At 40.3% G+C, this 18,716-nt stretch overlaps 1 protein-coding gene across 2 annotated transcripts in view; it reads left to right on the top strand.

Moving 5' to 3' along the window:
- Positions 1-18,716, top strand: part of RUNX1T1 (RUNX1 partner transcriptional co-repressor 1) — a 105,296-nt gene that overhangs the window by 86,032 nt on the left and 548 nt on the right. For both annotated transcript variants that reach the window (XM_075728236.1, XM_075728235.1), the window contains exons 9-10: positions 2,969-3,037; positions 8,753-8,943. In XM_075728236.1, the coding sequence (XP_075584351.1) occupies positions 2,969-3,037; positions 8,753-8,943 (260 nt within the window). The remainder of the gene's footprint in view (positions 1-2,968; positions 3,038-8,752; positions 8,944-18,716) is intronic.

The following is an 18,716-nucleotide window of genomic DNA, read 5'->3' as shown; positions in this document are numbered from 1 at the left end:
TTTCCTTGTTGGGCTTTTCCATATAGTTCAGTAGGAACCAGACTGATTATCAACAAGTGCTCTGAAACCATGTCTCTCCGTGAATTTCAAGTAAATTCAGTTGTGTACATCCCTTTGTTCTGCATAACAATGTTGCATTTTCACCATTAGCAAATCTGTATTATGTCTGACATGTAAAGCTTTTTCCATTATCCTTTTCTGTATGAGCTGTCTTGTCGCTTCAGGTTATTCCTAATTTTGTCTGATTTAATTCCCTTTCCTTCCAGGCAGAATTTACTTTGACTTCTAGGTGCTGCAGTCAGTCAGTTCATATAGTGCATTCTTCCCAGTTACGGCTTTTTGCAGTTGGTTTTACATTTAGTGTTTTAGGGACTTCACTTAATTGTCTTGCTTGTGGTTTGAGTTTGCTAGATGTCCAAGTTAAGATCTTTTGTTAAGTACAGCAAGTTCTGTGATTCTTAATCAGAAGCACACCCTACCTTACAAAAAAACCATTACTATTAAAGATTTATATCCTCTGGTCACATCCTGTAGTTTAGCCCCCAAAAGAAGATTGTTTTCATGGGCTCATCACCACTGACTAAACAATAGTCATGTTAATAACATTTTTCTTGCTTGGAAAATATGGTTTTTATTATCTTCAGAAGTGCTTCTTGTCTTTTTTGTGTGCCATTCCAAACTATGGGAAAGTCTCTCACAAGCTCGTGATTTAATTCTTCTTGCAGAGGATCTCATTCCTCATGTAAATAATTTGTGGTTGGAATAAGAGCTTGATTGATGTTTATATTTTGGAAATTTTAACAATTAGCTGGCAATCTGGTCATTTATGTCATTGAATTCCATTTTTGGGAAGTCATGTGTACCAAAAAATCAGCTCCACATCTCTTTATTTTTAATACTAAGTACCACAGCAAAGGGCTTAAATCAAGGTTATGATCCCCTTGCAGTGGATGGTACCTTAAATAGCAGACAGGAAAGCGCAACACAAAACACAAGACATGAATGCAACAAACCCCTTGTTTTGCCACATTTGGAGTCTGGGTCTTTTCCTGCACGTGTTGCAGGAGAGCAAATATGAGTGTGTTAATTTTTCGCCTTCAGTTTTCCTGAGCTTTCAAGCAACGTTTTCTGCTGCCTCCTCTGTCCCTGACTGAACTGGCACTGTTCCCATAAGTCTAAAAGCCTCCAAGGGATGAGAGAAGTGTACGCAATGATATTTGTCATCTCCAGAATCACAGGAGCCAAGTGATGCTGAGAATTTTCCCATTTTCAGCATCAGGTCTGACGTCCTCTGTCATGTCGATTAAACCAATGTAAATAGTTAGATGTTTTGCAGAATCCTGCACACACACCCCCATCATTTTATGCTCGAGAGGTGTGAAATTCTGCCTACAAAAATCCATTTATTTTCATCCCATGCTTTAGTGGCAAACAGAAGAGCTGGGGAAATCCACTCAGCTGCCTGTCAGATGGGAAGATTCAGTCCACCCCATCGGTGCCTGCAGATTCATGTGCTAGAAACTGCATCTGTGGAACAGTGCGCGGGGATTGGGATTCCCTACTCCTTGCGTAGCTGAAACGGCCCCTGTCATTTCCACCTTTGTTAGCTGTCTGCAATATTAAATGTCATCTTCTAAATGTCTTCAAGTTTCTGTAGCCTACTGTATATAAACAGTACTGCATACATATGTATGGTGGTGTAAAAAACGATGTGCAAAACGTAATCATTCAACCTTTTTCTTAAAAATACTACTTTTTGACCAAGTTATCGAATAATAACTTGAAGATACAAAAATGAATATATTTAGTAAAACTTAGTATTCAAAGAATGGCGTGTGTACTTTTGTCAGGTTTCAAACTCAGCCATCAAACAGGATGTTTAATTTCTAGCAACATCTCTAAAAAGATGCAAACCTTCTCTCTAATGTAACCAATCAAATTATTTTATTTTGGTGATTGAATTCTATCACACAGACAATAGTAATCATGGCAATGAACTTACCTTTATGGTTTGGGTTTTTTTAATTTCTCATCTATTAGTTTGAAAAAGAGTTAATCCATTTTTAAATTGTATTTGAAAAGAGCAGCTTTTCATCTGCTGAGAATCTGTATGCTAAATTTCAGGCCAAAGTGAATTTTCGTTCTGTATTGTCTGATCTTGTGTCTTTGAAGTCCGTGTGGAAGGGATCTTGCCGATTTCAGAAGTCTTAGGCTCAGGCGCAGAGGTTAAACCCTTTAAAAAAAGAGGGGGGGGGGGGAAGAGCTGTCAAAATTTGATTGAAATATATGGGTGAATTATGAGCTTCAGCTCCAGTGAGGTTGTTTGGCAGCGTATGTATTTAGAGGCTTAACCTGCAGTTAAAGGTTCTGTTTTTCAAACTCGTGCAGCTACAGTTGCCAACATGGGCTCAGATATAGGAGAGCGTAGCTCTGAACATGTAGACACACCCCTTTCTTTTTCTGTGGACAGCTTATTTGATCACTGGAGTGACATCTTGGCTTTTATCTCTGCTTGTCGGTAGCCATTCTGTTTTCACAGAGCAGAAGTGCCAAGCGCGGACTGTTGCCCTCTTTCTTCTTCCCTTTCACAAACATAATGACAAAGGATGAAGCATGTCACTCCCTCAGTTGGTCTCGCAAAGCCGGCCTTAAAAGTGTGGAAACTGTCATATACAGTTGCCTTGAAACGCTGTAAAATAAAAATTAAGCGAACTAGTCTCAGCTTGGCTTAAGATGAGACATTTGAGATTTGAGTCCTACACATTGATCTGGTCTATGTGGCATTTGTGAGCTACAGCCTCAGCACCCATTTTATTTTGCATAAGAAAAAACTTCCTGTGATTTTTTTTTTTTTTTTTTTGGGTGTCTGAGTAAAGGGAAAAAGTATTTCTCTAAGCCTTGTTCTCAACAAGCAAGCCTTGCTTACGATGCTCTTTTCTTTTTCCCTCCACACCCCCTCCTCCTGCAGAATCACATCGGGAATTCCTTCACAGGCCTGCGTCTGGATACGTGCCAGAGGAGATCTGGAAGAAAGCTGGTAAGAACTGTTTAAAAACATCAGCTTAGTCTTCTGGCAGCTGTGTGCAGTTGTTAATGCACTGATGTGAGGAATGAAAAAAAAAAAAAAAAGGCGAGGGGGGCTTACAAAGTAACAAGAAGAAATTGTGTTTAATAATCTTAAACTGGAATTGATCAGGACATGAAATAATTTTTATAATAGAAGCATCTGCTGCTATAGTTAGGGGGATATCAGTACTTCCATTAAGGACCCCTATTTTCTGGGGTTATAATGGTTTCAGGCTGAAACTTGATATGCTAAAGTTTCAGTCTGTTAGCAATTTTAAAAAAAAAAAGTTTGTGTGGGATTTTTTTTTTTTTAAGCTTCAAGGTTCTTACCTAGTTAAGGTCAGAATTCCCAACAGAGGGAAAAATCCTAAGTATACCTGTTAAAGAAAAACCTCCAGCTGTGCAGTGTAACCATTCTTAATTTTAAAAAGATTTTCTGCCTGTCAGCCTCAAGTGAAGTCTGTGCTCATAAACTTGCAAAGTTTTCAATGAAGTAAGCAAGATCGCGTCTCCACAGCTGCTCTGGGTGGTTGCACAGGCACTGACAGCGTCTTCCCTGAGCTTGGAAAGCACCGTGGGCAGATGTTGTGGTTGTACAGAGTTTTCTTCAACACTTTAAAACTGTGCCTGAGCACACGGATTTCCTGGCGAGGATCCTATTGCAGTGCTGGAGCTAAACCTTTGCTCTTTTGACATCAAAGTTTCCTTGTTTTCCGAGGGGCCAGGAGGTAGCTGTTGAACTCCAGCAACATAGTTGAGCTTCTATATATACACTTATACACACCCCCCCCTTTTGAACACCTGTATAACCATGAAGTCTACTGCAGCTGTCTGAGCAGGAGTTAATGATTAAATGGCAAATATGCAGCAGTTTTGATGCTCTCTGATCAAATCTCCTGTAACTGCTTGCTGCTTCTTGGTGTATTTTCAACTAGATACAGAACACGTGTAAAAATGTTCTGCTGGCATATTTTTGCATCAGACAAGAAGTTGTGTTGTTTGCGTGATGTGGGTTTATCATGTAAAGTCTACATTTGCCAATATGTAAATTAATACTTTTGGAACTGTGCTGTGGTTTTATATGAAAAATAACAAAAAAAACCTACAACTTTTTCTTTTGTCCAAGGAAAGTGTAGCCTTTGTAACTCAATGCTTTTGTGTACCCAAAAGGAATTTTACAGTTTGTTTTGCCATATTTATGTTAACATCTTAAATGAAAAGTAAGAAAAAAATATGCAGTCCCAGGATATCTCAGTAAGAGGAGCATTATTCAGTTGCATTTCAGGAACTTTAAAATCTAGGTTCTGATGTTGTTTGGCATAACAGGTCATTTATGGCTTCTAGGTGCGGTACAATATAAGAAAAAAGTTTCTTCATAAGCTTTTCATAAGTCATGGGCCTTCATTTTCAGGAGGGTGCGCTGAAGTTGGAGGTCTCCACAATTTTGTAATCAGTTCACAGCAGTAAAGGTGCAATTCAGCTCTGTAAGAATAGGTCCTTGATGCCATTTGAGATGCTCCATAGGTTCCTGGCTAGGCTGCAACTGCCAGTCAGGAAGGCTGCAAATCTCTCACAAGTAATTTCTGCTGGCTTAGTGTGGATATCTTGGTATCTCAAATGTCCGTAAAGACCAATGTGTAGACAGCTGAATCAAATATACAAGTCTGATTGGGATGCTGACTCCATTGAACTGAAAGAATTTGGCATAAAAACAGATAATAAGCAACCTCAAAATCCTGTGAAAAAGGGATTCACTTTAAACTTTTGGAGATTGATATACTCCAGCACAATTCTTCAAATATACCAAGTTAAGCACGTGCTTTTGTGATTGTTGGAGCAAGCACCTAGTAAGCAGCACCTTGTGAATTAAAGCCGTGTGAACCCAATTCAGTTTCATACATTGGTGGAAAGTCATCAGTGTCCTGATTCTTCTCACTGAGTTATGGGTATGTAGATGGAGTCCAAGCCAAGTTCTTGGTGTCCCTCAGTAGTCAGGAGAGAGGCAGGCATGTGAAGAGGCTCAGTCAGATCATAGGTTGGATGACTTGCTGTCTGGAAATACCTATTTATCAAATACTGAGGGGATCCCAGGCCCACTGTGGGTTGCTGCCTTAGCTTCTTTCTGTGTCATGAGGAAACTGTCTTCCAGCCGTCTCCTGTCACACAGCAAGGCCTGCTGTTCATGGCAGTTGTGGACTGGAGCTACCAGTTACTCCAGTTACTTACTGTAATTAAGCTCTGGAGTTACCAAACAGGTGTGGAATGACCATACTTTGTCACACAAGGACAGTAAAGACCCTGCACATTCTCCTGAGAGAGAGATTGTGCATTTTGGAGTACAAAGCCAAGACAACTCATGCCACCAGCTCCCAATGACCTTCTTTGCCAGGGTCAGCCTGAGAGTGAGATGATGCAAAATTTCATGACTGCACCCCTGCCCACCACCTTTCCTTTTTCATCATGTGGACTAAGTTTGCCCACGATGTGAGGGAGGTGACCAGGAGCTAGCTGGTGAATCATCGTGTTGGGTTATATACAGGAGTGAATGATGGGTTGAGTACCTCTCCTGAGTCAGCTCCAAGGCCCTCTGATCACGTTGAGGAATGCCTATTCCACACAGGCTGTTGGCTCCCTGGAGCTTCTCTCATGAGTCAGCGCTACTCTAAAGGGAAGGAAGATTTCAGTTGCATTCTTAAAAAGACAGAGTGAATTTATGGCAAGAATCCTTAGCATTAATGGGAAAATGGAGGATGCAGACATATGCATCATAGATACTTGGTTTTAAAAACCTCCGGATTTATGTTTTCTGATATTGGAATCTAATCATTCTTCCTTTCTCTGGAAAAGCAGAGAAAGGAAGAGCGCTGGTATCATTCTTGGTAGTCATAGCTCAGCATCGTCAAGGCAAATAAAATCTCCTTCACTGTCACCCGTAATTCTTCCTGCACAGATACTGCAGTTTTTATTGTTATCTGAAGCTATGAAGCCTGCATTCTATGTCTATAAAATATCTGTAGGTACTGGAAACATTTATTTTAAGAAGGTGTGCAGAAAATCAGTGATAAGAAATTTTGTCTAGTTTATTTGGGTGTTCATGAGTTCATAATGTATTGAAATTATGGTGGTGCATTCTGACAAAAAAACCCGACATATTTTAACTATTTGTTTTCACACTTAGTATAGCACAACACATTCTGTTGTCAAAAGTTAATGGAAATACTAAAGTCCAATCCATAGTTTATGCCAATTAAAAAGTATCAGGCATATGGCCTCATAAGCATTTTTAGCATCTCATACTCTCAGAAGCTTTGCAAAAAAACTTATGCGATACAGAAGTTAGAATATAAAGTTCAATTTCTATATTTGGACTGAAAAGACGTAGATAATGTAGGATGAAAAACTATAAAATTAGAAGTCTCTGTAAAATGTTGAAGTATTGTACTTCTGTTTAATGTAATAGTTTAAACTGGCATTTCTAACCACTGCAAACACCTCAATGTGAGACTAAATTTGTGTGATGTAATGAAGTGCATCATGCCATACAAAGATAATTTCTTTTCATAGCAAATATCAGCAAGAATACAGATTTTCGCAAAGAAATCCACTTTGTTAATAACGGCAGTTCATAGACACAAAATGTCTGTATTTAAGTTGCCTCATTTTTATGAAAATGGTAATAAAATTGCATCTGTATGTTTGCCTGTGTATATTTCTTTTCTCATGATCAGTGAATGTTTGCAGTTGGTAATAAATATTCAAGCACCTTGCAAATGTCCTACCAATTCCCTTTGCTGATCCATGTGTGCCTGTGGGACTAGAATAGGAATGCATAATTTAAATATAAATTGCCTGATTTGCATATACAATTAGTCTAGCTGCAGCTTTGATCGTAAGCAAAAATTATTGTCCTGTATTGCCACTTAGATAGAATTTTAATTCACCTTGAATATTCAAAGTAAATTAAGCCTTGGCTGTATGGTTGAAGGGTATGATTTTTTCCTCTCCTGAGGCTTTCCCCTAAACAACATTTATGGTAGGGTAATATAAGGGCATATTTTCAGCCTCATAAAAATAAAGGCGTAAGTTTTATCTCTAAATTCCCCTCCCTCGAAAACGTGAGCTGAAACATCTCTCGCAGACGTGCACACACGTAACACACACACACACACACACACATGCACAGAATAATGGAACTCTTATTTAATTTTAATTAATTCAGTTTTAGTCAGTACATGGCCTAAAGTTAAGTCTTTATTGTAATTTGCTTAATAACTGAAAACGGAGACTTCATGTAGTCCTTATTTTCTTTAAATAACAAGTGCAGAGCTGTGAGACATAAAAACTCAAGAGAGTTATTGACATAGTATCTGTATGTAAGAGTTAGGTCTATGTGCATGTGCATGCACGCAAATACATGGGCTAAATATGTGGACTAAAACTCAAACCCGTAACTCAGTTGTAATACTTAGATTTTAATCTACAGTAAAACATTTTTATTAGAAATCTATGTTTTTAATTAAACAGAACATTTAATTAAGGTGGTTTTTAAGTGGATGAAACAATTAAGTGCAAACACTTGAATGAAACATGTCATAATTAGTTTTAATAGAGTGTTAATTGGTACTAGGTTTGCCAAGTTAATAATTACTGCTTATTAAATTTTCAATTAATCATTGTCATTTTGCTTTGAATAAAGATGAAAATTAGATAACCTAATTCAGGGGGAGGATGGTTTCCTTGTTAATTAGAGCAGTTAATTAAAAAAAAATTGCTTGTTTTAGTTGTCAGTTAAAAGACTGTTCATTAGTAAAATCTTTGCACTCTTCCTGCATCAAAACCCAAATAAGTAATTTGTGACAATCCATGTTTTCCGGAATAAAAGATATGACGCTAGTATATACCAAAGAAACGGCTCACACTGACTTAGTTATCTGACAAGACGCATGAAAGTTTGAATTTAGGGAAGCGGTGTGCCCCTGCTCAGTGTTAATTGCGCGCTGAAGCCTTGCTGGCTGCGGTGTGCTCAAGAGCTCGGCGGGGCCAGGAAGTCGACTCTTCACAGTATCAACATGGGCTTGAAGGAGGGATCAAGAGGTCAAATGAATGTTCATAAACAAATTTTAATTTTGGCTCGTAAAATTCTATGTCTGGGAAAAGATACTAGACCAGTGATTTAAAATACTAAAATAAACTCTTGGGGTACATGATTAAGTTCATGTATTTATTCGTTAACGATACGGGAAAAAATTGTGAATTACTATAAATCTTGTCTTAATTTCCAGAGCTTAAAGATACCTTTTTGAAAAAGTCTGTAATACTGTGTCTTAAATAATAATTTTTGCCAAAGATATTCATAAATCTGGTGTGCTGCAAACGCAGTTTTCCAAGTAAAATGTTGAAAAAGAGTACAAAAGTAACGCACCAGAGATCTGAAATGTCCGTACTTAAAGGAGCACAGGCTGCGAATCAAAAGAGCAAGAATCATCACAAGTGTTAGAGGCTTGTGAGAGCTTTCGGTGATGGGGCAGTAAAGAAGCGCCTGGGTGGTCCTGAAGAGTCTTGAGGAGCCAGGTTCCTCTGTGTCCTTCTCAAAATGAAGACAATATGATGGAGTTTCACGCATCAGTCCTACGTAGCCCTGTGCCCGATGTCCTGCGCTGATGATGGTTTTTTCCCTCCTTTGCAGAGGAAGCTGTCAATGAAGTAAAGCGTCAGGCGATGGCCGAGTTGCAGAAGGCGGTGTCGGAGGCAGAGCGGAAAGCTCACGACATGATCACTTCAGAGAGAGCTAAGATGGAGCGCACGGTTGCCGAAGCCAAGCGCCAGGCTGCAGAGGATGCACTAGCTGTCATCAATCAGCAGGAGGATTCAAGCGAGGTAAGGTCTTTGCTGGGCAGGCGTCACCTGTGGCTGCGAACCCCGGGTGTACCTGGGCGAGCCTTAGTCTGGCTGGCACAGGCTCTTTGTGTGACAGCGGAGTTCAATGCCCGCTCTTAACTGTTTGCACAGTTGCTGTGGACGCGTATTTCAGGCGCGTGCTGAGCTCCAGATTTTCTTGGCTATCTTGTAATCTGAGCCCAAAATAGCTAGTGAACTTGAGCTGTGTTCTCACCTTTTAACTGCTGTTCAGGGTTACGTATAATGCACGCATTTCTGTTCTAATTTAGCTTTTCAGTAGCTTTATTTTAAAGCTCTTCAAACTGCCTTATTGAATAGATAACAACATTGTTTGGAAATATTTCACACTGAAATCTCATTTAAACAAAGAAACAGTTATTTAAGAGATTGTAGAGCAAGGTGGCTAAAAGCTTGTCTGGGAAAAGCGTTGGATGTAGAAGTGATTAGCAAAAGATGATGGTTCCTATAGGACAGAATGTGAATGTAGATTTGCAAATGTTTCCTTATTTTGAATGTGTTACTTTGGCTGCAGGGAATATTTGAGAGTTGAGGAGTGGACAAACAGGATTTGGAATGAGGAAAAATAGACTGAAAGAGCAACAAAGAATAAAACAAGAATAAGTATGTTAAGCCTTGGATTGCTGTGGTATGGGACATCCAGTAGCACAACTGGCTGGAAGCTGGGAGTGAAAGAACAGAGTGTGTTTGACCAGTGCTGCAGCAGTCTAGATAGCAATTAAATTTTACATCCATTACAGAAAAACAATGTCCTAGGTTAGAACTGCCCCTAAAAACAGGCATGACAAAGAAATGACGTCAGTTAAAAGTTATTTGTATACAATCTTAATCTCTGCAGGCCACTGAAATGGAAGAACATTACTTTCATGAAGTACTTGTTGTTCTTGTACTGAGATCTCGGCTGTAGTAACTCCACTTTTTAATATAAATTCTAAATGGCAGGGAGTTGGAAAAAAGAGTAGATGGTGGTACCTGGTGTGTGGGGACATATATTCGTGTATGCTAGCGTCAAAGCACTTTTCATGGGCTGGATGGGCAGCATTGTGAAAGAGTCACTTAAGTTGAAAGATGCAGATGAACTAGCTGCAGCATGGTGAGAAAACTGGCAAAAATCACGAGCACATAAGTCAGTGGCATGCTGCAGTATGCATCCATAATTTGAGGGAGCGTAAGATTTTAATTCATACCAGGCTTCTCTGGAGATGAAAGACCATTGTGGGATCACTGAATGCCCAGAGTTTCTCCTTAATGTGTAGCAGATGAATAACAAGGAGACAAAAGGAATTGATTTTCAGCATCTGAAAGTTTCTCAGGAAGAAAGGGAGTAGGGGAAGTGTATGTACCCTTTAAGTACTAACTGTTCCATTGTAGATTAAATGAGACATAAATTCAATTTATTGGCATTTTGTATCTGAGATACTCAAGGACATTTATCCTGCACTATGTTCATAGAAAGGGCATTTGTCTGGCTTAGCATCATTAAAGAGCTGTCATTTTGTGTGTGTATATATACAAGAGACTCCTATTGTTAAAACCGAAATTCGAAAGGTAAATGCCTTTGGAGGAAACTGCAAATTAAATCTGTTTAGTGAACTGATGTAGTGTAGGCAGGACAGAGGAAGTACTTATGTGCCAATACATACATACATACATTCTTCCACGAGCAAATGTGCATCCAAAGGAACGCGTAGAGAGTTTGTGTGCTGTAATTCACTCCTGAGCAGTCATAGCTCTGGAAAAGGCTGTATAACAACAGACATCTTTACTCCCTCTCCAGCAGATTGCTTACAAGGTTGTTCACTTTTTGGAAACGAGACTTGAAAAAAAGGCAAATAATTCTTTTAATTGCATTCTAATGAAATGTGGCTTATAGGGTTACAGATGTTCTCAGGGCTGTGCATCCTCGGGGAGGATACAAGCCTCCTGGACCTAGAAGTGAAGTCTAGTGTCCTGGTCCTGCAGCTTTCACTCCTGTGATCATGAGTGGCACATCAGGGTGGCTGTTTTGAGGTAAAAAATGCAGGTTTTAGTAAAACTTCAGCGAGAACTCAAGTTTGCTCAGTTTGTGTTTACAAGGTGCTTGGGTAATTCTGAAGGGAGATGACAGCAATACTTATTTGAGAGTTAGAGTATCTATTAAGTTTTTATTTATTTCTTCTTTGGACTCTAACTATGCCAAACTCCGAACACTTAGGGCAATGCTGCTCACGATTACCTGTTAACTCAGGCTGTCCTTTTTTTTTTTTTTTTTTGATAACTCCTGTAAAAATGGACCAGCCTTTTCCTTCATCCTTGAGGACAGGACATCAGTTTGCCAGTGTTTGAAAATGGTTTCTTTGGAGATGAGACCTTGTGTTTATTGGGGTTGAGGAATAAAACTTCACGTTTGCTTTGGTGTTCAGTATTTCTCTATATATTTGTGAATGTCCCTCCTCATTTGTCTCAGTTGTAAGTCTCCATAAACTTCTCTCTGTTTATGACTTTCAGCAGTACGCTTCCAGCAACAGAGATTCCCGCATACTAAAGGCACTGGAGTAGTATTTCCAGGGCTAGAATGCTTCCAGTTCCAAATATGAGGGTGCTGAAGTAGCAGCTTCTGCAATCTTACAGATTTAGAGGAAGGCTGAGTATCACTACTCGTTTCTTATCCTTGGTGGGACGTTATGCCAAGGCCTGCAAGAGAGCTCAGTATAGGCTGCTATATAATCTCCATGCAGTTCCTGGCAGAGCGTATTTCTCCCACGAGTGTCATTAGTTCTTTGGCTGTGGAAACTATGAATGGAGATGGGAATTTGGCACCAGATTTCTAATGTATCAGAAATAATTTTCGTCTGATACAACCACTCCCTGTCTATTGGCAAGGTTGCTTCCTTACAGCTCTTCATTTGTTATTCAGTAAAATGCAACCTGGACCTAGCTGAGGCTTCTTGAAGTTGCTCTGGTGTGAGAACTTTGTGGCATGATTTTTATTGCAGTCTTCTCCAGAGCTCAAAGTGGTAACTAGTACTAAGACTCAAGATTTTTGTAATTATCATAATTTTAAGATAATATGTAGTCTTCTCATCCAAGACCTTTCAGAGGTCTCACAAAAAGAAGTAGATTGTTTTCTTGATTCTTTTTGTTGTTGTTCTTGGGGTTTTTGTGGATTTTTTCTGGTTTTCTTTGGGGTTTTTTTGCGTTTTGTTTTGCTTTGTTTTTAACCCAGAAAAAGTAGCATCCCTGACTGCAAGACTGTCTGCAAGAAGACACTAAAGCTGGACATATTGAACTGACTAGAGCAAAATAAAGGGGCCTTAGGACAGTGAGAGGACTGATAGGGGAGGTGTGAAGTACCCTGAGTTTTAAGAAGTGGTCTGCAATATTCTGAGAGTCACCACATTACATAGTATAGCTTTAATTTCTGACCCTGACCTGGTCCCTTGTTCTTTGCTTATGTTTGAATCATTCAGTATGATTTAATTTGCAGTGCCACTGCTTCAGTGTCTGTACATTTACTTTCTGAAGATTTCCATAATTTCTTGGTACAAGCCCGTGCAACTGACCAGGACATGTTCATTATTTTCTGTTATTATAATTAGAGATTGGTCAAAGACCAGCAAACAGAGCATGCTGCTGATGGAAAGCAAAAGGACAGGAGAAGGCCTACCTGTCAGCATGGCTGTTCCTGAACCACAAATTATTTCTTTACCAGTTCCTTACAGTTGCTTAACAAAGGATGACCCATTCATCAGTAGCTGACTTGGCTAAGTACAGAAACATGTGTGAGCAGCCTACTCTTTAATGACTGCCGTGCTTGCTTTGGCTGCAATGTACTGTTGTGCAAATCAATTTTAATAGTAAGGGTGAACAGCTTAGCAAAGAGACTGGCTGCCCAGATTGTAGGGAGGAAAAAAAATCATCAAAACATCTGTCTTTCTGCTCTGGTATAAAATGCCACTGAAAAATCTGACACTCAGTGTTCTTCCTCACTTTTGAGTAGGGTGGGGGCTGGGGATGGGAAAGGAACACAAATGTTTTGGTTCTTTCTACTTAAAGCAGATGCTGACATCTGCTCAGATAAAACAAGTATGTAACTGGTCCAACACTGCTTTTAAGAGATGTGTAATGTTAGGGCTTGTTTATATTGCAGCAGTTTATGTTGTATGTGAATATCACGCTTACCTGACGTTCTGAAGACAGCTGGGTTCAATCTCTGCTGACCAATCCATTGAGACCAGGACTGTGCCAGCAGACCTGACGCTGAGCATCAGATGCTGTGATTCAGGCAAGCCTAGTTTTTAAGCTGGTATTAAATTTAATACATATGTCAGCTAATGGTTAATTTTTTTGGCTGGGCACCTCTTAGAAAGTAGCACATCATGCCCTGCAGTGGTGGGTGGTACAGAGGTCCCAGAGCCATGTGTTCTGTGCAGGATTAGTCCAGATGTGATGTGAACATTGGCACTGCCCCAGACTCCTAAACTAAGCCTGGCTAGCCAGCTTGCACATCTCTTCCGTATGCTTCTCCGTGCTTCTGTTTTCAGGATTTATCTTCTCTCATGCTGACTTGTAAGAACATAGATGTACTTCACACAATGAACAGTGGCTTGGGCAAGCCTGGAGTGTTCAGTGATAAGTGTAACTTTACTAGAACCATCTAAAGGTTTGAATATCTTTGTGTGGAGCACTGCATTTTGACACAGCGTGGGAATTTCCAAAGTACCGATGTGTTTCCCTTTCTAATGGGTCTTGGACAGAATTTTCATAAACAACTTTGCTGTTTTTTTGCACTGGTGTTCAGTGGTTCATACAGTCCTCATTTACGCCACTGTGGTTTCAGTGATTTCTAGATGTTCTTTTTCTTGTGGTTAGCAGTGATAGAGTTTTCAGTGCCATGGGAATTGTAGAACTGGGAAAAATCTGGGTTCTTTGTACCCAGCCATGCTTCCTTTCCTGGTAAACTGGGGAAATCCAGAATTTGTCAAAGATGACAGAGCAGTGTTTGACACTGTATTACGGCATTTCAGAGTTCATCATCTCTTTGACATGTCACAGTCTATTTGGGTTTTTTTTCTTCTTTCAGCCAGCTCTCCACTGAATCTCAGTTGGAGGTGTCAGAGGAAAGCAAATGCTTAATTGTGGTTAAATATTTCAAAGATGAAAGCAACAGGATGGGCAAAATTATTGACAAGTATGTGTCCTGGTACTGGAGACCACAGAAATGGAGACCATTTGTTTTTAAGAATTTTCATGATGGCAAACAGAAGTTTCTGAGTTCTGTTTGAAGATGGAAGCCTAAGTGCAGGAGAATTAAGAGTCTGACCTGAGATAAGGCTCTGACCTAAGACTGATGTTCCTTGTCAGTTGAAAGAGGAGGATGAAATATGATCGGTGGCATAGATTCGGAGCGAGATTCCCATCTGGTGTAATTTATCCCAATTTCATTGAATTAATCCATTTTCAAGGTAGTGAAGTTAAATTGAATTATGTAGTCTGGAATCTGGCCTTTTGTATAACCTCACTGTTTCACAGGAAAATCGATGCAGAGTTAAACTGTAATCCAGTCCTCCTCATAGTTTTAGCTACATCTGGAACTCTATAAGGCATGAGCTAGAAGTGCAGTGTAGTAGGTCACTACCTAAAGCCAGAAGATAGGCCAGGAGAGGCTTTAAGAGATCTGCTCCTCCCTTTCCTAATGCATGATCAACTCTAGCTGTGTCATTCCTGTACATCATACTTGCTTTTCCTGTGCTTTAGTGGTGGAGATTCTCCAGTGCCTCTAGGTAATTTTTGCCTCTCCTTAAAAAGATTTCTCATAACATCTCTTTCCAGTTTTTCTTGCGGATGTTCGGTCCTGTTGCTTTTCCTGTTCATCCGTGTAGACATGGTCATTGCCTGTTTCACTGCAGTAGCTTCCAAGATGTTTGTCTGCTACTGTCCCTTCTCAGGCTACCGTCTCTTCTTACATTTAACAGTCTCAGTTCATTCAGTCTCTTCTCATAGCTTGTGTTTGTCTGACCTTCGATTATTCTGGCTGCCTTTCTCTGGGTTCTTTCCAAGTCTTATTTGCCTTATTTCATTTGCTGTATTTAAAGTGCATCATCCCAGCCTGGACAGTACTCCAGGCAGAGCCTTGCTAGTGCTAGGAGGTGGAGAGTCTTAACCTGGGTGTAAAGCAGTCCATAGCCCTGCTCATACACCCTCGTATGATGATTGCCACTTTGTCACCAACATGACATTTTGGTCCCCTGTTATCCAAGATGCTGTCTACACAGTTCAGCCAGGATGATCCGTTTTGCTGGTACCTCCTAGAGCTTCCCAGGAGGGAAGGTACCTTGACCGTGCTCAATCCAACAGTGAGCTCAAGCTCTGTCCGTGATATCTGGATCAACTGGAAATACGTGAGTAGGGGTGCATGAAGCACAGCGCAGGCCATTAGCTGGCATCTCAAGTCTGGCTTTTCTTCCATAGAATTTGGGCTCTGGAGCTATCAGCCAGCAGTGTGAACAGAAATCATCTGTTGCCAAAGCTTGCGGTGCCTGAGCCTGATCTTTGCTGCCGTTTTTCACTGTTCACACATGGGAAGGAGCAATGAATGGTCACAGTGGCGAGGACTGTGTAGGACAGGGAGTTCTGCACGTCAAATCCAGTTACTATCGCAGTGCAAGCTCCCCATGGCATGTGTGCTTGTTTATGCTAATTTGCACTGTAGTAATTTTTCAATGCAATAAGTTGTTGCATAAAAGTGAGCTGTAAAATTTATTTTGGAATTCTTGTATTTTATGTGCTTTTATTCCCACAATTACACTAAAGCTGTAATGACCTGTTAAATTAGAAATAATATGTTCAATGGACAAAATCACGTACCAGACAATGTAGGACACATTAAGTAATCATGTAAGGAGCCAGCTTAGAGCTTTGTCACTTCATTAAAATCTCGCACTTAAGTATCCCTTTTCATGTTCTGTACAGGCTGATAGTTAATTGATGACTATTTTAATAAGAAAGTTGAACCAATACTATTAAAATTAAATGGCTGTTTTCTGACATCAATACACATCTTGTGGTAAGATACTGAAATATTGTCCGGTGGCTCTGGTCACATCTGGAAGACAGTCCTGTTCTTTGCAGATAGGCCTTTCCCAAAAGGGGAAGCAAAGTGAAGATTCCCCAGAAGTTGGCCTGTATTAACTAAATAGATAATTGAATAGAAAGTTTGACATCCTCATAGTAATTGCAGCGCAATTAAAGCACACACTTCAGTGTTGCAGTTGGACCTGCACAAGGGAAGGATGCCTGCATCTGGGCAGGTGCTAGTTGACTTCAGCACTATTCCATCTGGGCAAGAGTATCTTTTCAGAAAAGTCTGCATGGGGAGGTTTTGTGCATATGTATTTGTGTTCAGATGACGGGATAAAGAGAAATACGGGCCAAACTCAGGGCTGGCTATTTAGTTGGAAACAAATAGCTAGGAGGTCAGCAGGCCTGGCAGTAGGCGGAAATTCTGTGCAAGCACGGTTGGAGCAGAATTACACCATGTTTACCGATCACAGTGCAAGCTCAAGCTGGCAAAATGAAACTTTCACAAGTACGATGCGACTGTTGAGACATATTAGTATAGCAAAAGAAGGAAAATCCAGGTATATCACAATTTGTTCTCTTTCTGGTCAGTAGGATGAGACACTGTATCTCTTTGAAATGCTAATACAAACTTGCCAGGTCATTGTGGTGTATGCGGAAATATATCTGTGCATGCACATGTTCATGTACAGTGTTCTAAATTACTTACAGTTATTTTTCATAAAAGGTCTTTTAAAGAAAAGGTGTTTTAAAGAATAGTACAGCTGTCCATTTCCAAAGGTGGTTTTACCTCTCCAGCACTGGACAGAGTTTGAGCAAAATGAACCTGAAACAATGAATACTGAATCAAAACCAAGTGATGCCAGACAAGGAGTCTGAATTCCCGACATTTAACTACCAGAAACATCTGTTTCTGTGTGTTGGTAATTCCACCTTTTTTTAAAAGTGTTTTTAAAGATGGGAACAATTTTATGAATTGGAAAAAAAAAAAAAGGTCCCCAGCACATGTATCTGTAATTACCTGGTTTAGCCTGTGTGTTTAATCAATATGAATTGAGAATGCCATGTATGTTTGATTTCAATCTCAAAGAGCAATTGAGCACTGGACAGTTACTCTTCCCCCATCTGCTAGTATGTTCCTATGCAAAAAAACCCAACCAACCAAACAAAAAAAACCACCAACCAAACAAAAACCTTAACCAACCAACCAAAAAAAAAAAACCCCAACCAACCAACACCCAGCAAAAAGGGGGAGGATGGAACTAATATACGCATATTTTCTAAAGAAGCCACTTGACTCCGATTAAATGTCTGATTTCCTTAAAGTATTGTTTTGGATTTAGATCCTTGTTTGATTCTGAAATTGGGATTTTTTTTTTTTTATGTAGTTGAGGAATATCACTTAAAGATTGGCCGTGTTCCAGCATCCAGCTGGCATAGCTATAAAGTGTGTGAAAGTGAATAGCATACATATTCTGCGGTGGCTTCCCCATCCTGCCAAAGATTTAGGCTCCAGCTTAACTATTCACTGCCAGAAGTGCCACTGAGTCAAATGGCATTACTCAGATGGTTAAAATCAAGGTTTTCCCGGGGTAACAAGTCTTAGCTATGTGTTAGGTAGTTTTTTGCCCTCTCTTTTTTTGCATTAGTCCCTCTCCACTTTTAGAGAAGCACTTTTTGTGTGTGTAGGTTTCATTATTTGTTTTAATAATCTGGCAGAGGAGCTTAACCTTGAAATGAAGAATCATTATGTCCAAATTGATGATTTCTTCCAGCGGAAATACTGTCAGAACATAGTAATCATGTGACCTGAGAGTTATATTTTAAATAATAAATTTAAAGGTCGTACTTAAAAAAATTAAGTTAAAAAAAAAAAAAAACCAACCCGAGGTAACCTCCGGTATCAGTACAGGTTGGGGGATGAAGAGATTGAGAGCAGCCCTGCGGAGAAGGACTTGGGGGTACTGGTGGATGAAAAGCTGGACATGAGCCGGCAATGTGCGCTTGCAGCCCAGAAAGCCAACCGTGTCCTGGGCTGCATCAAAAGCAGCGTGGCCAGCAGGTCGAGGGAGGTGATTCTGCCCCTCTGCTCTGCTCTGGTGAGACCTCATCTGGAGCACTGTGTCCAGCTCTGGGGCCCTCAGCACAAGAAGGACATGGACCTGCTGGAGCGGGTCCAGAGGAGGGCCACCAAAATGATGCGAGGGCTGGAGCACCTCTCCTATGAGGCCAGGCTGAGAGAGTTGGGGTTGTTCAGCCTGGAGAAGAGAAGGCTGCGAGGAGACCTTATTGCGGCCTTCCAGTACTTAAAGGGGGCCTACAGGAAAGATGGGGAGAATCTTTTTAGCAAGGCCTGTTGTGACAGGACAAGGAATAATGGATTTAAACTACAGAAGAATAGATTTAGACTGGACATTAGAAAGAAGTTTTTTACAATGAGGGTGGTGAAGCACTGGCACAGGTTGCCCAGGGAGGCAGTGGAGGCCCCATCCCTGGCAACATTGAAGGTCAGGCTGGCTGGGGCTCTGAGCACCCTGATCTGGTTAAAGCTGTCCCTGCTCACGGCAGGGGGGTTGGGCTAGATGACCTCTAAAGGTCCCTTCCAACCCAAAGCATTCTATGATTCTACGATTCTAGCTGAAGTTTTACTGAAACTTTCTGTTAGTCAGCGTGCT

This window comes from Pelecanus crispus, chromosome 2 (assembly GCF_030463565.1).
Source record: "Pelecanus crispus isolate bPelCri1 chromosome 2, bPelCri1.pri, whole genome shotgun sequence".
Taxonomy (NCBI): domain Eukaryota; kingdom Metazoa; phylum Chordata; class Aves; order Pelecaniformes; family Pelecanidae; genus Pelecanus; species Pelecanus crispus.
The sequence above is the reverse complement of the archived record's forward strand: the minus strand, read 5'-3'. Positions and strand labels throughout refer to the sequence as shown.